The following is a 24,739-nucleotide window of genomic DNA, read 5'->3' on the forward strand; positions in this document are numbered from 1 at the left end:
ATCCCTTCCAACTTACCCAACTTTATCCCTAAACCTGATTTCCCCTCATCCTGCTCACCCCTTAATCATCAAGCGTATGTAGATCCTGACCTACAACAAGCATCCATCCACCCATCAGTGATTACAGATCTGTCAGGGATCTCAGAGGGCCTCAAGTCAATGGATTCTAAAGCCTTGTGAAGAGACCTCAGTCTGAACGATGGATTTTACACATTCAGCATAAGCAGAGGCATACCTCACCGACTAAGCTTCATGAGTGTCCTACATTTACGACACACTTTGCACCCTGACATTTTCCGTTAAACCCTCACATGTTCTATTTTATTTAAAATTTTGGTTGCAACCCACAAGTTGACTTCTTAATCCCTTCGGGGTGAAGCCAGCAGTCCTAAATGCCTGGCTAAATCTTAATGCCCTCATTTCACAGATGAAGTCCTGACTATTTCTGGGGCACTGACATTCTCTTGAACTTGGTAAGCCCTCCTTAATCCATTTTCTTATCCAGACAGCATTCAGTCTTGAAGACCCAGTACCTTTCATCTGTTACAGTCTGCTGAAGCTCAAGCCAATCAAGTCACACGCCTGGATACACTAAGCATTCAATAAAAGATAAACGCATCAAAGATTTGATTTTTTTGAGTTATGTGGCTGTGTATTCATTTTTAGTTTTTAAAAACATCAATTTAGAGAATTTTTTTCTTGGATTTATGGGGAATGCTCCCAACAATTCTTGTAAGATCTGGGTGCCACTCCCAGTAATCAGTCTCATAGCAAAGCACTGTCTATTGTCCAATTCTGTTACGTTCTTTGCTATGCTACGTGGTCAATCAGGGCCGTTGTTTCAGTAATCAGGCCTGCCAAGGCAATGCTTTTCAGTCCAAGTGGTGCTGTGGGCCATAAGAGCAAGCCAGGAGCGCTCAGGAGCTATTAGGGTAGCAGCCCTATCATAGCCAGTGGGGCTGACAGGCCTCCGGTGATACACCTGGGGCCATACCAGGGCTTGGGAGACCAAACAGTGCCTGATATTGAACTTGGGGCCTTATACAGGCAAGACCTGTGTTCTGGCCCTTTGAGCTACCTACTCAGCTTCTAGCATGTTCTTTTAAGGAAATTCTGGTTTTTCGTTTGATATTACATTTTCTATATTTCATTAGGTCGAATCAGTAGAACACCTGTCACCTCTCTATGTTACCAATTTACTGACGGGGACCTGAAGGTCTAGACGGATAACTGGTATCTTGACAACTAGTTCCAGGTTTTTTATCATTCTTATTTTTTGTTGCTCATGTTTTCCACCTCTCCCAGGTTAAAGAGATGATCCTTCTCCTTCAGCATGGTTTCCTGGGAGGAAGCACTGCATGCCAGTTCCCGGAGGTATGTGATGGCCTACCAGCCATGGGTTCCCTTGCTTCAAACACCTTCTGAAAGTCAGTCCTTCCTCATTCTAAAGTGCTTTTAAGAAATCCCTTGAAATGCACCTATTCAAATATTTGAGTGTAACTCACAGTCATAAATGTATTTCATGAGACTAAATGTATTTAGTATAGACACACCTATGTGGGCAATTTGTGAAACCAAAGTTTCTCCAAAATAGACCTTGCTTTTGTGATGTGGCACACTGTCTACTGTCCAATTCTGTTTCATTCTTTGCTATGCTACTCTTTTGAAAGAGTTAGAGGTAAGTCTCTCCATGAAGATTACAGTCTGGTACTACAATTGGAGGCAGAGGAATAGTGCAGGGTGGTGGTGCCTACCTTGCACAAGGCCAATCCCAGTTGAATCCCCCACGACCAAACATAGTCTCCCAAGTACCATCAGAAATGATCCCCAAGTAGAGTCTTCAGTAAGCTCTGAGTACCACCAGGTTTGTCTGCCAAACCACCCAAACTGTTCATCGATTTGCTCGAACAGGCCCAGTAACGTCTCCATTTTGAGACTTGTTGTTACTGTGTTTGGCATATCAAATACGCCATGTGGAGCTTTCCAGGCTTTGCCGCGTGGGCGATATACTCTCGATAGCTTGCTGGGCTCTCCAAGAGGGGCGGAGGAATCAAACCCAGCTCAGCCGGGCTGGCTGTGCGCAAGGCAAATGCCCTACCACTGTGCTATCGCTCCGCCGAGCCACCCATCAAAAAAAAAAAAAAATCCCTGGTTTTGTAAATTCCAGCCCTTGATCCTCTGAGCGTGGAGCTGGGAGTGGAGTCTGAGCAGTGAGGAATGTGAAACTTCTCCCCAACTAAAGGGAGAGATACCTGAAGAGACTAACCGGCATGATTTGGAAACTGAGAATCTGGATTCAATTCCTGGCACCATACAGTCTTAGTACTGCCCGTTGTAATTCCCTAAAACCAAGCCTGGAGTAGCCCATGAGAACTACCAGGTGCTGCTCTAAACTTAAAAGAAAAAGAAAACAAAACTTTTTTTTCTTTTTTAATTAGAGCCCGGCAAGCTACCGAGAGTATTCGATATGCCAGACACAGTAACAACAAAGTCTCCAATGGAGACGTTACTGGGCCCGCTCGAGCAAATCGATGATCAACCGGAGGGCCTTTACCTTTACCTTTTTAATTTTTAATGGCCAGGAATCTCAGTCACTGCTTGTCAACAATGCCATCTGCCGGGCAGTTCTATTTTAAGTGGTTTCATGAATTAAAGTAATATATCAGGTCTTACTATAAAATAAATGAATAGACTGCAGAGTAGCACAGCAGGCATTATTACACCATTGGGTATCCCCTCACACACACCAAAAGACTACAAAGAAACGAACTTGTTGTCCATGAACAAACACGTTCATGACTGAATATTTTTGGTGGGGAGGTGGTTGAGGGGTGACACCTAGTGGTGATCGGGAATTACTCCTGGCTCTGTGATCATGGGCCACTCTTGGCAAGGCTTGGGAACCGTATGAGGTGCCAGGGATAAAACCTGGTCGAGCCATGTGCCAGATAAGCATCCTGCTCACTATATTATCACTCTCATTCATGACTACAGTAGTCAAGACTTCTTGAAAGTGCTGCTGTGTGTGTTGTGTCCTACACTAACCTACATTCCAACCTCCCCTGGAATCTGTGTGTGTATGTGGGGATAAGTAGGGGGCTCCTGTCTTCCCTGAGAGGGTAGGAGATGTTGCACAGGGGACTCCTCTGTTAGGTCATCTGCTCCTGGTCCTCCGGTTGTGACCATATGTTAAATTTCAGGGCTCTGCCCCAACCCGTCAGACCCTTCCTTCTATGTGAGTAGCTCGGTATGGAAAGCTACAGAGCTCACATCTCTGTGGAGAGCAGGCTGGGCTCACTGCAGTACTCCTCAGCATCCTCCCTCCTCTTCACGCTGTAGGTGTCATCCCGAGTCATCTCCTCCTGACACACCATGGCTATCTGGCTCTCCCGGGAGTGGTACCTACAAAGTTGCAGATGCATAGAAGACCATCAGACGCTACCAGCCCTCTCACCTGCTCTTAGCAAGAAAGGTGTGACACATACACACGGCACCGACTCGGGCATATACACTCACAACCATATCCACTGCCTCTCCCTCCAGTAATCGCTAAGGAGCTGCTGAGCCACAAAAGCATTAAGACTGTGGTGCAGGTTCTACGTGGGACCAGGGCCTCAGGGTTAGGACCCAAGGAAATGAGTTCTGATGCCAATACATATGTCTGGTGCTGATCACTCAGTCCACCTCCCCTGCCTCAGTCCCTCCACCTATATAACTAGAAGAACAGTTTTTGCCTGACATAGAATCTGGTTGTGACAACCTGAGGCAACCCTGAAGGTGGAAAGAATCTGCTTTCGAAGAAGCACAGAGGAAGGGTGCAGGAGCAGAGAGATAGTAGAGGGGTTAAGATGCTTGCTTTGCCCTTGTTTGATCCACAGGGACACATAGGGTCCCACAAGCACTGTCAGGACTTGCTCTGGGCAGGGCAAGGTGAAATCTGGGGGCCTTTGTTCCCCTCCTCTCTAGAACCAACTCCTTCAATCGTGGGTCATGACCCCATATAAAATTTTATTTATGGATGTGGGACTGGAGAGATAGTACAGCAGGAAAAGTGCTTGCGTTGCAAACAGTTGACCCAGATTCAATCCCAGGCACCGTATCCGGTCCCTCAAAACCCACCAGCAGTGATCTCTGAGCACAGAGCCATGAGAATAGCCTCAACACCACTGAGTGTGGCCCCCAAATCAACGCAAAATACAAAACAAAAACCTAACCACAGAAATGTATCATCTATGATCAAATGTTTGATTTATATACCTATTTGACATACTTATACACCTATACCCAGGGTCATGTAAAAATTTCTCAGGCCAAAAAGGGGGCCCAAGGGGAAAAAGTTTAAGAATTTTGCTCTAGACAGCTCAAACCATCAGACCTTTGCTGGGCAGAGCTGAGTAGTTCCTGCTCTCCTCTTCTGACATGTGTTTGAGAGTGACACTGGGTCCGGGGAGGAAAGGCACAGAGAGGAAATCTCCCGGAGAAGGGTCTATTCCAAGCAGAGAGGGGGCACTACCCCATTTGAACCCGCGTGCCTCTTGAATCAGAGATCCCCACACCAGCTTGGGCCTTGAACTACAAAGCTTCCCTCAGACCCGCTCTTCGGTGCATTTGGTATCCATCAACTCTTCTTAATCCCACACATGCCAAACATGCTGTCCTTCTCCATCCTTCTTCTTCTCAACCCCTGGTCTGAGATGGGGTTTCCTTTGGCAGATGCCAAAGGTCTTGCTGTGCTTAGGTGGCAGTAAGAAAGTAGACTCTCCTAGCCCAGCACATCCTTCTTCTCAAACCACTGAGTTTTGGGTCATCTGAATGTTCAGTGCATCAAGAAAGCATCTGGTCTACCCTTTCAGAACTGGGGGCTAGACCACTGCTCCAGCCTCACTCTAGGACTGAGAAGCACCCAGAAATGGCCACCTACAAGATGGTGGTCCCAACGCACAGCCGGAAGGATAAAGGAGACCAGAAATGCTCCCCATGGGTAGGAAGAGCTTGGGCCAGGCTGGAGATAAGCTGGAAGCATGATGGCGGCAAGCAGGAAACTCCAGTTTGTGGGTTGGTCGCTGGAAGAGGATAGCAAGGGTGGCTGCTGTATCCCGGGCATGTTGGTTTATCCAGATGAAACAAGGTCAGTGGTGGGGCCATCACCCTTAGGTGGAGCTGGGACGTAAAGACCAAAGCCTCTCTGTTGGACTATCAGGCTGCTCCTCGCTGCCAGGCCGAAGCTTTCTGCCTGTGGTGTGATTTCTGCCTCTCTCCCACACGTGCACACATCACCACTGCCCCCAGTGTGAAGCCCTTGTCTAGTGAGAACCTACTATGCACCTGGCATTGTGCTGGGTGCTTGGAAGATACAATATTGCATCACTCCATTTGTCTGTAGGGAGAATATGCCTGATGCCTTTCCCTATGTCCTCACTAAAAATCACTCTCCGCTTACGACAAAGTTTAGTATGAAAATGCCCTTGGGGAGAGGCATACACTGCGGTGCTAATGATGGGTACAAAGAGAGTTTTTGAAAGAATCCACGTAGACAAGGAGAGCAGGGCAGAAAGCAGCCTTTGGCAGTAGTAGAGCAGGAGGACTGCAGACAAGGAAAGAGCCACCAAGACAGGTGTGACCAATCACAACTCTGATATTCTCCTATACAAAACCAGCCTTTCTGAGCACCATACAGAACAGCATACTGGCCTGGACACTGAAGGTTTTAGTAGAGGTGTCCTGAGTTGGACCAGCCCAATGCTGTCTTGCGGTTAGCTCAGGGGGACAGACGGCCATTTAGATTTGCCTGTCATATAACACCATTCCACTACATTCAGCTTCAGAGCCCAGTGCTGAGATCAATGTGAAAAGATGCCAAAGGTCTTGCTGTGCTTAGGTGGCAGTAAGAAAATAGACTCTCCTAGCCTAACAATGTGCTCTAGAGCTCCAGAAAATAGAATGTAGAGTGAGTGGGAAGGTTAAAGACCATCAGGCACAGTCTTGAACTGGGCTGGAGTCAGTTAGGGTTATAAGGAAGAGTTCCCAATGTCCCCTAAATGCCCTGGGAAGTGAGAGGGCATGAGGAAGAGGTAGTCAAGACCATTCTTAATCCACTAGTGTGAAAGACCAGGTTGAGGAAGAACCTGGGGAAAGTCTAGAGGGGATAGGGTCTGCTCTGTCATCAGGATACAGACCCCTCAGGGCTCAAGGGCTGGGGTCCATCTGCTCAGAGAGGAGGAGTGAGCAGAGAAGGTTCTGTCTAGGGGTTTGGACCTTGTTGTCCGCGGGGCTGTGGACCTTCCCCTGAGTGTGGCTGCCATCTATCATTACAAGTGGGACCTGGGAGGCAGTTTGCACCCTGCTCACTCGTTGGGTTCCTAGCTGAAGGGTAACTGGCCAGATTGGGGTCCAAACTCTCTGCACCTGGTGATTCCCTTCAGGCTGCAGTTTGAGGGGTCTCCTGTGAGGGAAGGAGCCCCACATGTGCCGGCATCCCTACTTACCTCTTGGAGCTGAGCTTCCATGTTGCCTCCGGCACCCGGATGGCAGGAGACCAGGAGGACCCATGGCCCTCCACGGTGCTGAGCATGCCAGGGCGGCCTGCAGGGCGGGGGAAGCGACCCAGCGCAGTGTTGTTGGCATTGTTGATGTTGGCGTTGGAGCCGGTTGATGAGTAGCTGCTTGGAGTGAAAGTGGAGTCCACCAACTTCTCGTGGGAGGGTGACTCTGTGTCGCCTTGGGTGTTACCCGTCTTGTTGATGTGCAGCGGGCGCTGGGTGGTGAAGGTCTGGGGGAAAGCGCTCCGGCTGTCACTTTGGTAGTAGCTGACGTGGTTGCCAAATAAGCCACCAGCCCTCTGTAGGCAAGATGGGAAAGGGTGAGTGGAGGCAAAGGCCCCCTCCAATATCTCTCCTGCTCCATCAGCACAGAAGACTGTCAGAGAGCCTAGCCATGCTGCAAGTTTCTCACAAGCCCTCTGAAGCTGGGAATTGAGCTTGCTTCAAGAGTGAATATGGGGTTAAAGAATTTTCTTTAACGGCACCTAGCTGTTTGGTGAGGCAGCCACGAAGCATAGAATGGCCCAGAGGTGGGTAGTGAGAGGGACCTGAAGAGTCTCATGAGATTAAACTGATGGAAATCCAACTGGCTCACTGTACCAGACACTCTGGCTGGCCAAAGGGGTTTGGAAACCAGGACAACAGAGAATCCACATAGTCATACCATGGCCTCCCTCCTCCTTGGGGGTTCCTGGGAACCAATGTGGCCCACAACTTTCTTTTCTTGGGTTTCACATGTGGCCCAGAAGGTACTGGGAAGTTTGGCATAATCTTTGACATCAGTATATCCCTGTGATTTTGTGACTGAAGTATCGTGTGCATGTGTATCTGTGTGTGTAGGAATTTGGGGGCTCAGGGAAGTATTAATGCCACATCTCTAAAGCCATTTGGTGATGAATAAGTTACAGGGATAGGAATGACAATAGTGACAACCATAGGCAGGAGGGTTGTGTCTTCCTGTGTTTCTGCAGCCTTGAGCCAGGCACAAGAAAGCAGGGACAGGGACAGGTATGACCACTAGATTCTACCTGTTCCCCAAAAGGACTTTTACCAAATTGCATTCCAGGTTAAGTGGGCACCATAAAAATGAAGAGGACTGGATGTAAGCCTTCTGGTATTTGGACACAGTAGAGTTTAGATTAGGCAATGATGACTAAGAAAATGAAGGAAGGGAGAGAAAGAAGGAAGGAATGCTCTCAATATTAGGAACTGGTATTTTTAATATCAGTTGGGCTGGAGCGATAGTACAGCAGGTAGGGCATTTGCCTTGCATGCTGCCAACCCAGGTTCGATTCCTCAGTCCCTCTTGGAGAGCCTGACAAGCTAACGAGAGTATCTCGCCCACACGGCAGAGCCTGGCAAGTTCCCTGTGCTGTATTCAATATGCCAAAAACAGTAACAAGTCTCACAATGGAGACATTACTGGTGCCCGCTCAAGCAAATTGATGAACAATGGGAGGAGAGTGGACAGTGGTATTTTTAATATCCATTCTGTCTTCCCCCTATTCCTTCATAAATTTATTTAGTTGAGGGTGTGGATGTAATTAGTTTGCTGATTTGGTTTGAGTAAGCATATTTATGAAATAGCAAGAAAAAAATTTTAGTGTAAAAATAAATCATGAACAGTTGTTTTTTCCCTTTGGAAAAAAAAAAAAAGAAGAAAGAAAATGGCAGGTATTTAGAGTCAGCCCAGAGACTAGTAGTAGAGAATACTGGATCCAGTACTAGATTCAGTCTTCAAGAGAACAACTCCCACTTGGTCCTGGCTATCTGTTACCCTGTGGGCATTCACACCCAAGACTTCCCATCTGATATTTTTCAAGAGAAGTCAGATTTTTCAATGTTCGCACAGACAGGCCTGCAGATAAGACAAGGCCACTGCTGTGTCACTTCAACTCTAGAAGTTGCTGGTCAGAAATCTTTTCTTCGGGAAAATGGATTTTTTTTGTTTCCCTTCCCTGAAAGCCAAGACCTTTGCCAGTTGTCATGGCTGGGCAGCCCTGGTCTGAGGTGGACCAGGGCTTGAGAAAACAGAGAGCTGAGGAAACAGCTAAGCAGGAAAAATTGAGAATCTATACAGAAATTCTCTCCCGGAAATTCCTGGGAAGGTCATCAGTGTATTCTCTTACCTCTAACTAAATTTTACACAGGCGAAAGTGTGCTACAGGGCACCCACATACCCTGAAGATGTCGTCTTCAGAGGCAGCAGACACAGCCTCCTTCATGGCCTTGTCCAACTCCTCTTCTGCTGTCAGGTCTCCAGAGATGGCCCGCCGGATCTCGGGCCCAATGTCATGCAGTGTACGTAAGCCAGCCTGGAAGCCAGAGAAACAAATAAGGACCCGGGGGCTCCTCCATGACCTCCCTCCCACCTCTGCATATCTGCCAAGTTGGAGATCCCTCACAGGGTATTTGTGGGGATCTCAGTCTGCCCCCAGGAGTGGAGAAATCCACTGGTTCACCCAGAAAGTATGATGGCGATCTAGAAGGGCTGTCAGAATTTCAGAGAGCATGAAGGTGTGAGTAGATAGGACTGCGGAGGGCAGTGCACAGGGGTCACACAACAGAAGGGGAGATGCCCTTCAACTCTCTTGAAAGACTTGCAACACCCAGCATCCTTTGCAGGGTACTGGGTTCCAGCCCTTGGGGGAGAGACTTGGGTTCCAGCCCTTGGGGGAGAGACTTGGCCTTTGTTCAGTGGTTAGAGAAAAGAGAAAAGCGCCTCCCACCCCCACCCCCCAGCCCCATCCCTTACCTGCAGGGATAGGGCGTTCCTCTGGGAAGGCTTTCCCACAAGACCTTGCTCTTTGCGTTTCTTGAATTTCCGGAAATACTCTTGGATCAAGAAGGTAGCATAAAACTTGCCAACTGTGACCTCATCGTCTGACACACAAATAGGGAAAAGGAATTAGAGGTGAACAGGTATAATTATTTTTTCAGCATCCAAGCCTTCTTTTGTTTTTTATTTTTGTGAGCCACATCTAGTGGTACTCAGGGGTTACTTCTGACTCTACATTCAGAAATCACTCCTGGCAGTACCATATGGGATGCCTGTGCCTGGCAGCGCCTTCCAGGACCATATGGGATGCCCAGAATCAAAGTCAGATCAGCCGTGAGCAAGGCAAATGTCCCACCCGCTGTACTAATGCTCAGGCCCAGACTTGCTTAACTTAAAGAACTTCATGCCGGGGGGAAGAAGCAGTTCATTCTCAAGGTTAGAAAAGACAGAAATACATCAGAGTGCAAAGTGAAATGTGTGTCTTTCACTTCATCTGTCTCATTACTACCTCCTAATAGAACTTTAGAGGGTTTTTTGGCAATTTTTCAGAGACCTTTTCTTTGCAAGTGCTTCAAACAAACGTTTTTATTATCTTTCTTTGCTTTCTTTTTTCAGCATAAGAAATATATTATTGCCAAGCAATTTTATGCCATGTTTTTTTTAACTTAACCTTCCATTTATTTCTTTTTAAATTTTGTTGTTGTTTTAGTTTGGGAGTCACATCCAGCAATGCTCAGGGGTTACTCCTGGCAGTGTTCAGGGACCAGATGGGATGTTGGGAATTGAACCCGGGTCAGCCATGTGCAAGGCCTGCAAGGACCTACCTGTTATACTCTTGCTCGGGTCCATTAACCTACCAACTCTAACTAACTTCTATTTAATTCTAAAGCCTATTAGAAATCAAGATCCCCCTTGATCTAAGTGTCACCACTTTTGCTTAAGGTTTGTATAAGGTTTTATTTAAGGTAGGGTAGGGTGGTACTGGTGGGGGGAACACATTCATTCTAAGAATTTTCTTACCATATGGACTGTGTTGAGCCCTGAATTACAAAAGACAAATAAACAAACAAACAAAAACAACATGTCTTGGGAATAAGTTAGTGATGGGAAAGTCAATGAGTTCTAGGGGCAACGGCCAAGTCCCATAAGTAGCCCCATCAGGTATATGACCCAGTCAGCTGGGTAGGACAGGGTAATGGGCTTGGGTTATGTCTAAGGGTGTGGGGTGGTCCCATAAGAGCAAAGTCCACAGAAAATGTGGTGCTTTACCTGCCAAAGCCCTTGTTCCCATGTTGGGAGAAAATCCCATGCCCCATTGTGTGAATAAAAAGGGAGTCAAAAGCTTGCCTTTTTGCGGTTCCTCAGGCCTGGGTTTAAGTCAAAATCCTCTACGTGCACACAACACATCTCCAGGACAACTACCTAGTTTTTAAGCACTCCAGTTCTTTGAGCACACTCCAGAAGAAGGTGAAAATGGCCAAATAAAAGAATGTCAAATACCACGTGGTGTGCAGCTCCAGGCCTACAAGTCATTCTCAGTAAGGTGGCTTCACCTTTCAAGTAGTATTTGGGGGATGCATGGGTCATTCTAGCTGCCATGGTGATTTGAAGGTGCTGCTAATAGCCAGTAGTTTTAGACGTGTCCCTTTCTTCAGTATTTCTCAATGGGATCAATGGAATATCATCTCAAGGATATTCCAAGGGGCACAAAAGTGAAAATTGAATAAATTGAGAATAGGAGACCAACTTACAAGATGAGGTAGGGGTGTTATAGGAAGAAGACAAAGGACTATGGTCAGGAAAATATTTTTTTCTGGTCAGGAGAATGTTAAAAATGGTCTTGAAACTGAAGGGTTATGTACGCAATGTGTAGCTTTCAAATACTATGCTACATATTCTTGTAGCGAGGGCAACCTGCTTCTAATGATCACTTGCATCACTTGTCATCCTATGGATCATTGATTTGCTTGAGCAGGCATCAGTAATATCTCCATTTGTCCCTGTAGCGTGCTAGTATAGCCCAATGGCATCTGCTCACTCCAGGAACACGAAGAGCCTCAAACCGTTTGTTCAAGTGTTTTGATATAGATAATAATCTATTTTCTATCTAAACACAAGGCATGATTTGCAATTTTAGTGCATTCAGAACTCTCCCAGAGAATGATCTTTGTATAAGTTGCTCAAAGTCTAACTTCATTTTGTTTCAAGTTTTTGGAAATTATATCTCTAGTGGAATTTTGCAATGATCCTTGAAAAATTCCTGCCTACATCAGACTGTGTTCTAGCCTATATCTCTACATGTGCAATTAAGAATATGTATGTGTATGTTTATATCTATGTGACTATTTATTAAGTTATATGTTCTTGGACAGCCTTCATTTCAAAATGACAAATATAAAATGTTGACAATATTCAACATTGCTTGCTTCCCACAAACACAAACTGTCCATCCTAAGTGGGTAAATGCAATGATTCCATCAGCTAATTACAACTTCTGGCATTTATTTTCAATATTTAAATGAATCAAAACATTCTGTACATGTTTGGGAATGTCTGGTTTTTATTGAGGACAGCATTAGGGACATTATAATACTACTTGTCATAAGAAGGGTCTTTGGTCTTCCTAGGGTTTGACAAAACTGCCCTAGGAAGAATAAGGAGAATTTAAACCTAGAGGGGCTCTAGGAGGATTCTCTTTTCAAGGCTCTATAATTTCTGGCACATTCAGCCCACAGGTTTAATTGCAAACATTTGCAGGGTTGCTTTGGAAGTTCAGTCAAACCTTTGAGCATTTAGGGACCTTCTCTGGTCCCATTTGTAAGTTGCAGAATTGCACCACCCTGACTACCTATTTCTGAGTTTGAAAAGAGTCTCCCTCTTAGTTTATTTTATCAAGGACTTTTGAGTGCCACCAGAAGGATCTGAAGAATGTGCGCTTCCGGAAAGTATTGTGGATTCAAGAATTCGAGTCTCAGGGATGGTGACTGCAATTCTTATGAAGGATGGAAGTACCAAGGGTACAAAGATCCAAAGACACTTACCACCTGCAGGGGGCACCACTTGGTCCAGCAGTTTCATGCTGGTTCGCTTCCAGATCTTCTTGATTATGGCCCTCAACTCCTCGTTGGCTTGTTCTAGGTTTCCTGTGGGAAAGGAAATGCAGAGTTGCAGATGGTCTGCAGTCTCTTGGAAACCTAACCCTGGGGTATGTTCTCCTGATCAGGAGAAGGGAAATCACTTGTCACACTTTCCCAACTCACAGTCCTCACACTCCACTCTCACTTTCTCCCCCTCTTCCCATTTTCTATGCCCTTTTCCTTCTCTTTATGTCTGTCTCTAATTTTCCCTCCTTTCTATTTTCTCCTATCCCTGTCCCCGTTCTTCCCCCTTCTTCCCTGCCGGATCCTCAGCTCACCCAACATGCTGCTTTCCTACGATTGACACCTGGAGTGGAAAAACATGCCAGTGCTTGGTCTGAGCTGGCCAGCCTCCCTTTAAGAAAACCAGAAAGGAGTTGTCCTGTGGGCAGCATTTTCAGGAACCCTGTGGAGCCCCTGGAACTGTGGGGATGTGAAGGCAAAGCCATCTCCCTTTGAAATACAGTGAGAGCTTCTACTCACAGGAGCCCTCACACGGAAGACTTTGGAAGGTGAGGGAGAGGGGATAGGATGTGGAACAACATTGAGAAGAATATATCAGAAGACTGGTTTGGCAGCACCTCTAGATCCACAGTAAAACATATTTAGATTCATAATCTCATACCCTAGGGAAATGACTGGAAGCTCGATGAATGAGCCTTGAGTTCTGGGGTTATCAGGAGGACATGGAAGGCATAATTGGAAGAGATCCCTCATGATGCCCTGCCCCAATTGATGCTCACCCTATATAAGGCCTCAGGATGAGGATTGACAGCTAGGAGCATATGGCACATGTGACCTCAAGAGAAGGGGGGTTTTCAGGTAGGCTTCCTACTCAAATAAGTTCTTTAAAAGTAAAATTCTCAGGGGGCCAGGGTGATAGTACAGTGGATAGGATGTTTGCCTTGCAAGCTACAAACTGTGGTTCAATCTGGTTCAATCTTCAGCACTCTCTACGGTCTTCTGAACCCCACCAGAAGTAACCCCTCAGTACAGAGGCAGAATTAAACCTTGAGCACAGCTGGGTGTGATCCAAAAACAAACCAAAAAAAAGGTGTGGAATTTATAAATTTGCTGCCATAAAATGAAGATAAGTGAGGTGCAAGTGTTCAGCTGGCTGACTATAGTTAACAATACCACATGATATGTTTGGAAGTTGCGATTAAAGCACATCTTAAAAGTTCTCATCACGGGGTGGGGAAGTGGGAAGGTGGAATGGGTCCTGTGTGCTCCTGTTAATCTTATTGTGACTGACTATTCACAGTATGGAATATATGGAATCATTATGCTGTATATCTGAAAAAAAATCACATGACTATTGTCAGGGTCCTGGCCAAACAGGGACAGCGTGGATGTGGACATCATGGATGTCACTGGAGCAAGGTATGACCCCCTGATAGCCCTGAATCTATGCAGTAAAATAGGTGACTGCATCGGAGATACCCGGCTGGTAATTCAGGAAGGGGAATGAACGGGCGCTCAAGCTCTGCTCCCTGGTGGTAGACAATCAGAGAGTCCTTCTTGAGACAGGACTGTTTCGGTCAGTTTCCACTTTTGTTTCGCTTCTCTTCCCCCCTCCCCCTGGTCAATGGGGTCCCTAGCATCTATCCCTTTTTTTTGGTGTCTTGCCTCATTCTTGCTGTGTGTTTTTTCAACCTCTGTGTCCTTTCCTCTGCCTCGGTGGTCTTTTAGTGGAACCATCATCTATCCTGACCTTCTTAACCGCACTAAATATCATGGGCAATTCCATTCAGAAGGTGCCTCACCCAGGCCTGAAAGCTTTACATTGTCTGCTAAAAATCAAGGGGCTAGAATTTTCTGAGGATAGGGCATCTAAGACTTGGAGCGCTCTCCTTGACGTGGCTCCTTGGGTTACTACTGAGGACCTCTTCTCGTGGGACACCTGGGGTCAGGCAGCAAAGCTTATTGTAGAACGCGCTGAAAAGACAGGCAAGGGGCCCCTGCCAGGTTTGTATGTGGCAGTGGCAGCCTTAAAGGCACACTTTTAGGAGAAGAGTGTCTCTCTCCTGGTACTAGCGGGGTAGCCATTTCAGGGTCACCCTTCACCGATCGCTGAGGAGATTTTGGGGGGAGACAGACCTGAATCCTCTCGCCCCACTACCCCTCCAGAAGAAGCTTCTGCTCCCTTTTATGACCCAAGACTGGAGAAGGATTACCGGAGGCCCCTCTGGGCCTTCCTGGTCATCCAAGGGGCTCGGCCTGCAGTTTGGTGTCCTTGGGAGCCTGGGGACTTGAAAGAGTTAAAAAAAGGCAGTGGCTGAGGATGGACACAACTCCCCGTGGGCCGACACCATCCTCCAGGGGCTGGTCCATCAGCCCTGCCCCACTGGAAACTAGAGAGCCCTTTGTCGGGCAGCGCTTCCCAGCACCCAGTTCATAAGGTGGGGCGCTAGGCTGGAGTGATAGCACAGGGGGTAAGGCATTTGCCTTGCATGTGGCCGACCCGGGTTTGATTCCCAGCATCCCATAGGGTCCCCTGAGCACCGCCAGGAGTGATTCCTGAGCGCAGAGCCAGGAGTAACCCATGAGCATCTCCAGGTGTGACCCAAAAGGCAAAATAATAATAATAATAATAATAATAATAATAAAAAATTCAAAAAAAATAAGATGGGGCACTTTCTTTAAGGAAGAGTGTCACACGCAGATGGACCACGATGCTTCTGCCTACCCTACCCCCCATCCCCATAACACACGGGCAGCTGTCAGGGACAGCAGGTCAGTGGAGCACAGGCCCCAGCAGGCTGCCATCCCGGACCCTTATCGAGACCAGATTCGTGCCCTAGCGTTCACCATACACCATTTGGCACGCCAACATATATCTTTGTGAGTGGGGATACGTACTCCAAGGCCTGCTGGGCTACTGCACACACTGGTGAAAGGGCAAAGCACACCATCTCCCATTACATACAGTGCTTTGCCACGTTGGGGTTACCAGCTAGAGTTAAATCTGATAATGGCCCTTGCTTCATTAGTAAAACACTTCAGAACTTCCTGAAAAAAATCCAGAATTCTACCAGTATCCCATACAACCCACAGGGCCAAGCAATTATAGAGCGATGTAATCCGTCAAACTCTGAAAACCAGCTTTCAAAGCAAAAAGGGAGAGTTAATTCCACCAGCAGTTAGGACTTGCACTCTTCACACTCCACATATTAAATTTTTCAAAAGAAGACACTCGCACGCCTTTTCATCAGCACTGGCGGCAGCAGCAGGAGGTATAACCAGATATCCTGGTCCGATGGAAAGATCCTTCCCAGGGCAATGGAGGGGCCCAGATCCACTCATTACCTCTGGTTGAGGCTTTGGGTGTGTGCTCCCTATTTCTGAACATCAACCTATCTGGGTGCCCGCAAGGACCCTCAAATATGTAGATCCTGACAATACCCTGCGGTGTGATGATGCCCTTGAGGAGGATATCTCTTCTGTTTAATTTCTAGTTGGCAGTCCCCTCTGAATCATGACACTCCTTGTGGTCGCCGTGGATGCCACCGAACACTGGCCATACAACCTCACCTGGGAACTCAGTTGAGTGGGGAGCGACAGACTAGTGATCTCAATCACAGAACAACATCCGGCTGGGACCTGGTCCCCAATGATTAAATTTGATCTAGAGCATGAGTGGGATATGTCACTTTGGATATCAAGGTCCAGGATCTAAAGTAGGGATCCAAAGAAACTATGTGTGCCCAAGGAACAAGAAACTATGTGTGCCCAGGAACAAGAAACTATGTGTGCCCAGGAACAAGAAACTATGGGACATGTGGAGGAGTATCACACTACTTTTGTAAGAGCTAGGACTGGACTTACTGTTGTAGCAAGTATGCCACATTAGGGGAGGAGCGTTGCTTTGGCGCTTACCACACTTGTGTCTGCCTTGGCCAGGGCATTCATTTTACTATTGCTGCTTGTAACACTTGGGCCATGTATTGCAAACTGCCTTGTCCAGATGATGGAAACCTGATTTGGGGGATGTGGTGATGCTCACCCATGCAGTGGATAAACTTGCAGACCCTCGACCAGGAGATGCGGCCTGGGTGCGTGTAACCATAGGAGTGTGAGAAAGTGTAATATGGCTGCAGCACAGGGAGAGACACTGGGTCGGAGAGCCAGAGACAGAAAGACCTCAGAGGAGGCAACCTAAGATAGACCTGACCCCTAAGGCCCCAGCGTGAGGCTGCTGGGTGGGCCTTGGCAGCTGGCTCTTACATAAAACAAAAAGGGGGAGATGTTGAGGTCTCAGGAGCTGGCCTGAGACTTTGACTAAATCCCCTGCCCCTGAAAGAAAGGGCCGGACCTGTTTACAGGGGCCCAGGGGCTTTCTCTGGCACTCTAAACATGGAAGCACTCTGGTTGGGGATGAGGGATGTAATAGTTGCCATCTGCCTGAGCTGATATACCCAGCCCTGAGAGCGAGAGACGTAAATCATTAACATCTGCATTGAGCCTGACAAGGCAAATGTGATACATCTGGATTGCTCCCTGAACTGTATGTATAAAAACCCCTGTGTGAGAGCTCATAAACAGATTGCTCACTGACCACCAGCTTTTCCCCCTGTGATGAAGAAACATTAAAGAAACCATCAATAAGTACTTCTTGGAGTTGAGGATTATGGGCACTGAACTTTAACAGGACCAAATTGCCCTAGTGAAAATATATTCAATTAAGAAAACCCCAAGACATAAAACCCCAAGATGCAAAATGACAAAATCCAAAGATATAGACAGAGTACTGAATGCAGCAAGATCAAAAAAGGCACTTTTGGGCTGGAGTGATAGCATAGCGGGTAGGGCGTTTGCCTTGCACGCGGCTGACCCGGGTTCGATTCCCAGCATCCCATCTGGTCTCCTGAGCACTGCCAGGAGTGATTCCTGAGTGCAAAGCCAGGAGTAACCCCTGAGCATCGCCAGGTGTGACCCGAAAAGCAAAAAAAAAAAATAGGCACTTATATACAAAGGAAATCCCTTTGTATATAAAGTGGATCTACCAAATGAGACTACAAATCAGAAGAAAATAAAAGAATATAGTGCAAAAACTCAATGAAATAAACACCTCACCAAGAACACTTGATCTACCTATATTATCATTCAGATTTGAAGGAATTATATAGATCTTCATGGGCAGGGAACAACCTAGGGAATTCATAGCCCTGAAACCAGTTTTGCAAGAAGTGTTCAAAGAGCTTTTTTAAAGGACAGAAGAAACTTCCTCTCATGTGGAATTTAGTATGGCTTACAGCAATAGGTGCTTATGGTTGTTCTCTTCTGGATGAAGAAAGCTTAAAAACATTGCAATTCAGCATCACAAATTGACTTTATTGATTTATTTTTGATAATTCTATTTGCCATTACTTTCAGTTTCATTGGACCAAAAATATAAAATAAATTTGTTATATGCCTGCCAACGGGATAGACTGACGTTTGGAGGCAAACTGATAGTAGGATTGGTGTTGTATGCCTAAGACAACTCTATTATGAACAACTTTGTAAATTACAATGTCTCAATAAATGTTCCTAGAAAGAAAAACTATCTGAGGGAAAAACAAAACCAGCAGAGACAGTGAATTTGCTGTTGCGTTAGTAACAATAGCACAGCTGGGAGGGACCTGGTCTTTCACACAATCCATCCAGGTTCAATCCCTGGCACCCCGGTAAGGTCTTCCAAGCCCACCAGGGGTGACCTCTGAGCACAGAGCCAGGAGTAAGCCCTGAGTATCACCAAGTGTGGCCGCAAAACAAAAAAACAAAAAATAAAAAAGGCAAAATACCAGACAAATCAAACAAAAAATTATACCCAGAAGTCAACAGGTTAGATTAAGATCAGATTACCTTAGCTCTTCTGAGCTCAAAATGAAGGAGGAGGAAAAAGATCTGTAGGCTCGGAAAAAAGCCCACAAGGTCCAGGCTGTGAATGGAAGCCCCAAAGACGGCTGCTGGAACTGAGTTCTTCCCTGCAGACAGCCAACCCCAAGACTTCTGGAAAGAAAGTCTGCCAACAACAGGAGGAGATGTGGAATGGGTCTAATCCCTGGAAATGATCAGCCCCCTTCCTGGTTTGGCAATGAGATGCCGAGAGCTGCAAGCTCAAAACCGGGTGTCGTTTTTAATATTTGTGGGCATCTGTTATGAAGCAATAACATATCCAATCCAGGGACTGCTTCCGCCATGACACGAGGCAGATGGAATGGCATAGCAATGGGGAGATCTGCCATCAGATGACCTGAACTGAAATCCACCCTTTGGTGATGTGGGAAAGGCTCCCTCTATGGAGGCAAGGCAGGAGCAAGCAGTGATGGCAGTGGGGGGAGGAGAGGGAAGAGAGAGAGAGAGAAAGAGAGAAGGAGAGAGAGAGATGAATAGAGAGAGACAGAGGGAGACAGAGAGAGGACAGAGAGAGGACAGAGAGATGATTGCCATTCGAACGTAGAATTCAAATAGTTGAAGGACGATTCCTGAGCATTCCAATTAGAGACAACCAGACCCAGGCTATAAAATAGCCCTAATAATATCATGTTCAAATATGCTTATCTTTTGTGGCTTCCCTCCCCAAGTCATATCCTGGGACCTCAGCCTGTGGAGAAAGAAACTTGGAAAGAAACAGTATCTCTTCAGATTGACTAGTCAAGAGGAGGTCCTACTGGATATGGGTGGGTTCCAATGCTGAGATTGGAGTGATGAACTAACTATGACCAACAAAAGCCAAGTGCTGCTGCCCCCATCAGACGTGGAGGGGCACAGACAGTCTCCTCAGAGTCTCCCCCTTCACCCTGATTTAGACTTGGGCAACTGTGATACATTCTCTCTCAAGCCGCCTACTTTGTGCTAATTTATTATACTAGACCAAGCAACTAAAATAGATCCCTAAAGGATTTTCATGCTTTTTCAAAGCTTTACTTATTCTTACAGTGTGCTGTATCAGAATGGGAAGCTTTACTGAGTGTTTTCATATTATTAGGTATTATAATATTCTCCTCCTACATATCAAAAGGTGGTTTGATTTTGGGCTGGTTCTCTAAAGTAGGTGTTAATTTCTCTCTACTTTTTTTTTACTTTCAAAAGTTTGAAGACTGAGGACTAAGGTTAGGTTTAGTCTCACAAATTTTCCTATTTTCTTGCATCTGTTTCTAAGAACTAATTTTCCTCCTACTCGTCAAAATTTGTGGGGTGTTTGGTTTCAGAAGAAGGCTTGTACCTGTACAGGTGCTGGGGGATCTTTAGCTGCTATTCTTTTCAAAATTTGTTTAATTGTGTTTTAAAAACACTTAACGAAAATAGATAAAGGAGCAAGCATGATAACCTCTCATTATCTGCATTGCAAACCATTATGCCCTAAGTAGAGAGTATGGGGAATATTGTCTGCCATGGAGGCAGGAGGAGGGTGGGGAAGGAGGGGTATACTGGGGAGAATGGTGGTGGAGAATGTGCACTGGTGGAGGGATGGTTGTTTGATCATTGTGTGACTGTAACTCAAACATGAAAGCTTGCAACTATATCTCAAGGTGATTCTGTAGCCCTGTAGCACTGAGCCCCCCATTGTTCATCAATTTGCTCGAGTGGGCACCAGTAACGTCTCCATTGTGAGACTTGTTGTTACTGTTCTTGGCATATTGAATACGCCACGGGTAGCTTGCCAGGCTCTGCCATGCAGACGGGATACTCTCGGTAGCTTGCCGGACTCTCGGAGAGGGATGGAAGAATTGAACCGGGTTGGCAGCATGCAAGGTAAACGCCCTACCCACTGTATGGTGATTCAATAAAATAAATTTAAAAAAACACTTAACATGTGATCTATAGAATACACAGTAAAACATTGGGAATAATAGATACAGTGGAGACAGGATACTAGTGTTCCTTTAATTCTTTAACTATTTTCCTGTGGCTGTTATCTTTCCTTTTTCTGGAAAGCCCATTTGTTTGAGATTGACTGCATGCATTTGCTTTTTCCTCATTGGGTTTTTTTTTTTTGCAGTATTATCAGCCACTGATCTTTCAGAGCAGCTTCTTCAGCACTATTCTCAGCTGCTGGTCCCTTCGGCCGTCTCCTTTGCTCTGACAGGCCCTCTCCAACAGCAGAATCCTGGCTTCTGCCTGCACCCATGTTCCTGTTCTTCTGTGAAATGGAGACACACAACTTCAACACACCACACTTTCAGTATCATAGCACATTTCTTCTAATAAGCATTCTATTTTCTCTCTGAGAAGGATAAAACTCTTTCCCTGGCCATAAATGCAGTCATTAACATTGTAGAAAAATCCAAAGCAGCCAACATAAAGATCAAGGTCACTGCTGATTCTACCATGATTCTCAATGTTGACATCACCAAATTTCCTTCCAACTTTGTTCCTATTTTACAAACACACAACAACAACAAACACACACACACATTGAACGTGTATTGAATTATTTGATTCAGAAATAGATCAGTTTATATGGATTTCAGACCCAGTTATTGCACTGGCAACTGAGAGTGCCTTCTTTAGCTTTAGTTTCTTTTTAGTTAGTGGTACAATTCAAACTGATTCTTATTTTTTAAAATTAGCTCATTATTTGACATTTATCCTTCAGAAGAACTCTTTCATGTTTCATTTTGATATAACTACATAGGTAAAAGAGGGAAATGGGCATGACGAGATTAAAATGAATGGCTCCAGAGGAAAATTTTTGAAACTGAGACCAGGATATACACCAAGATGATAATCCAAGAAGATAATCCTCTCAAACATCTTGCTCATCCCTTGCTCCTTCGTCTTCCCATCTTGCATGTCTCAAACCTGATGCTGGATGCCCATCAGTTCCCATAGTATGAGAATATAAAAAATGGGTCTCCACCATTCCCTGGGATACCCCAGTCCCCAGCTTCTCTATCCTTTTCATCCGTTTCTCAAAGTTTCTACTGAATTTCATAAATCTGTCTTCAGTCCTTTGCTTTCAATCTTGACTGCCTAAGAACAAGAAACTGAGTATTGTATAACACCTTCATTTCAGATGTTTTTTTTTATCATTTTATGGGAAGATTTAACTGAGAGAAGGGATTTCTCCACGTTATTGACTATATTCACTCAGCCATTATCTTTCTTACAAAAGAAAAAATGAAGTGGAATGTAAATAAATGACTTATTAAACGTATCAAGAGACTCAAGTCTCCCAGCTCTTTCTATAGCATACAGGTACAAAAATTATGAAAAAAAAGTAGCGATAACTGGCAGCCTTAAGCTCTTAAGATTGAAATATAAGAGGGGAAATGAAGCATACTATTTGTTTATCTGTGTAATTACTCTACCAGTGGTTTTTTTCAAGCTTTAGTACACATATCAGTTGTCCATGAATCTGGCTCAGTTGTAGATTCCTGAACTCCATACTCAGAGATACTCAGATGCAGTAGATCTGGTCTGGGATGGGGCAAGCAACTATTTAAACAAGTTCCTGGATTTATTCCGAGGCAGCTGGGCTGGTCTAGGAAACACTGGTAAACTAGAAGCCCTAGGGAGTAAGAAGTGTCCATCTTCCTAAGGACACTTCCCATAGTTGTTCCCTGCTTCCCCACAAGGTGGTTCAGAAATATTAATCAATTTTAATGACAAGGCAACTACTAGCCTTGAAGGTGCCTTGGCGGGGGGAAATTAGTGCTTAGTCGGACCATTTTAGCCCTGAAGGAGCACAGCCTCACCTCTGAACACAGGTGAGATAGAAAGTTCCACCCGTGCCAGGTAGGTGACAGCTATGTGATAATGCCTAACCCTGGTCACCATTTGTCACCAGGATATCCTTCCCGACACAGGTTCTTTTAATTCACAAGGAAATTTGGGCATTCAAGAGACACACTCATGGTCCTGCTTCATTTAGGTGGGGCTTTGGTCATGCTCCAGATAACTCTCATCTGTTTCTGCCTATATGATATTAAGATATCACCCACAACTAGAAGTTCATGGAAGTTCAAGTTCTAGAGACCAGAGGACCATTTAAGAAGGGTGAACATGACAAAACAGAATTCCATAATGTTCCTGGATACAAAGGTTAGGAACCACAATTCTGGTAAAAGATGGACAAGCGGGGCTGGAGCTATAGCACAGCAGGTAGGGTGTTTGCCTTGCAAGCGGCTGACCCCGGTTCGATTCCCAGCATCCCATAAGGTCCCCCAGCACCGCCAGGAGTAATTCCTGAGTGCATGAACCAGGAGTGACCCCTGTGCATTGCCAGCTGTGACACGAAAAGCAAAACAAAACAAAACAAAATGATGGACAAGTCCTGGGAGCACCATTTTTTCTTGTTCTGTGAGAACTTCAAAGTGGTGCTCCCAGGGACCAGCAGGACTCTTACCTTCTGTTTTGATTCTCAGGGCTGTCCGGACCAACGCAAACAGGGTGGCATTGAACATGACTGTGCCATCACTATTCAGAGGCATGTTCATGGAGACCAGGCGCTATAGGGAAAGAGGACAAAACTGATGATTATAGTAAATGGTCAAAGGAATCACCAAGTATGTGAGTGCTGGGAGAGATCCCAGAAACATGTATGTTCCTGTGTGTTAAGTGTAGTGTGTATTTGTGTGTGTATGGCATGCTTGTATGTAACATGTGTGTGTGCTTGTTATGTATGCAGGTGTGTGTGTGTGTTAAGAGCAGGTGGGGACATATAGAAAGGATCACTGAAATGTATACAACCTCTCCTAGAGAGAATCCTTGCTCTCAGATGTAGGGAGGATGTATTTTGCCCTTATCAAATCCTTTTCCACATGCAGTCAGCAGTCACCCTTGCTCTGGTTTTCCACTGTGCTTTTACCTTACTTTGAATGAGTGCTCTTTGTTTTATCTCATATCTTCTAGACTCTTGAAAATCTCTTTCTTTCTTTCTGTGTGCATGTGTATCGCGGTACAGGGATCAATGGGGGGGGGGGGGGGGAGAATGAAAGAGTACAGATAAAAAATTCTATATCCCCTCAGATCTACATTTTCAACGAGAAGATTATCCACAGAGCTGACTTTTCCATTTGTGTTTCTTCCTCTCTCAGCTCTCTGACTTCACTTCCCCTGAATCTTATTTTAGTTCTTTACTCCAGTAGGAGTAGAGTGGTGAGAATGGGAGTTGCCTTATAGTTAAAGGGAGCAGGAAGAGGCAACTAAAACTCTTCAGCATTGCTAGGGCTATTTGGTCCACAGTACAGCAAGGACAGGAAAGACTGCGCCCATACTTTGAGAGGCAGCCCCTCTCAGGCTCCTGAAGACATCACATGAGTAGGAGTTGTGCTGAGCATAATCTAGGATGCTTTCCTCAAGGGAGTTATGGTCTCGCTTGGAAATCTGATGGAAATAATGGATGCTCTTCCTTGTACAATCTGTCAGTATGTTGGTGATTTTTGTTTCATTTCTGGACTTCACCATTCCTGAAGACATTCGTATAATCTTATATCCCCCTGATTCCAGGAAAAGAACCACTAAACATCCATTTTAGGTTCATTAGACTCCTAGCATGTGTGGGTGGTGTAAAATCAAACTTTGAGTGGGTCCTTCATTCAGAACTGGGCAGGTGGCTCACTCTGTTGCTCCTTTACAGTCAGAATTTATTGCTGGAAGGAATCTTACATGGACTTAGTCCCATTTCTTTAGGCACTTAAATATTGGCTCTTGAGGGATCAATGGCCTGATCAAGGCCACAAGACCAGGAGGCATCTTATTATTGAGTGACTCAGCTCGTATCTTACTTTGCAAGCCACGCGGTGAGGGCACAGCTTCCCGAAACCCAATGGGGGCTGAATCCGCCGGAGAAGAGTAACCACATCTAGGTGTTTGATACGACCCCTACAAGAGGAGGGAAAGGAGAGAAAGGTCAGTCACAAGGCAGGGATTTTGTCAGCAGCCAAATTAAGAGGTGGGGCCCACCTGCAGGTGTAATCCCTCATAGTTTGGCCCTACTGGTTACATGGCAAAACAAACAGAGAGCTTTATATTCTAATAAGCAATTTCATTTTAGCAGTGCAATGAAATCTGCAATAGATTTTTGCTGCATAAACCAACTAATTATCTGATCAAAAGTTACTGAATGGAGCATTTCTTGGACTTAAGTCTGGAATGGAATGGATATTTAGGTTATTCAGAATTTTCCAAGTACTTCTAGTTATTCCTGATACTAGGCTCTTCTATCCTTTTATTCAATTGAAAAAGATATGTTCTTGACTTAGACAAGCTAAGTCTCAGACTGTTGACCCTTGACCATAGGATCTAGTCAGTGTTTCCAATTGATCTCTTTAATGTTAATCCATCTCAGTGCT

General features: G+C 45.5%; 1 protein-coding gene across 3 annotated transcripts in view; it reads right to left on the bottom strand.

Annotated features, from left to right (window-relative positions):
• CACNA1C (calcium voltage-gated channel subunit alpha1 C) overlaps nt 1-24,739 on the bottom strand; it is a 784,718-nt gene that overhangs the window by 7,480 nt on the left and 752,499 nt on the right. For all 3 annotated transcript variants that reach the window (XM_056117829.1, XM_056117830.1, XM_056117828.1), the window contains 7 exons: nt 24,173-24,269; nt 22,792-22,894; nt 12,360-12,461; nt 9,295-9,422; nt 8,720-8,854; nt 6,486-6,838; nt 3,271-3,402 (listed from right to left, as the gene is read on the bottom strand). In XM_056117829.1, coding sequence (XP_055973804.1) covers nt 3,271-3,402; nt 6,486-6,838; nt 8,720-8,854; nt 9,295-9,422; nt 12,360-12,461; nt 22,792-22,894; nt 24,173-24,269 — 1,050 coding nt within the window. The remainder of the gene's footprint in view (nt 1-3,270; nt 3,403-6,485; nt 6,839-8,719; nt 8,855-9,294; nt 9,423-12,359; nt 12,462-22,791; nt 22,895-24,172; nt 24,270-24,739) is intronic.

Source organism: Sorex fumeus, unplaced genomic scaffold (genome assembly GCF_029834395.1).
Source record: "Sorex fumeus unplaced genomic scaffold, SorFum_2.1 ptg000036l, whole genome shotgun sequence".
Taxonomy (NCBI): Eukaryota; Metazoa; Chordata; class Mammalia; order Eulipotyphla; family Soricidae; genus Sorex; species Sorex fumeus.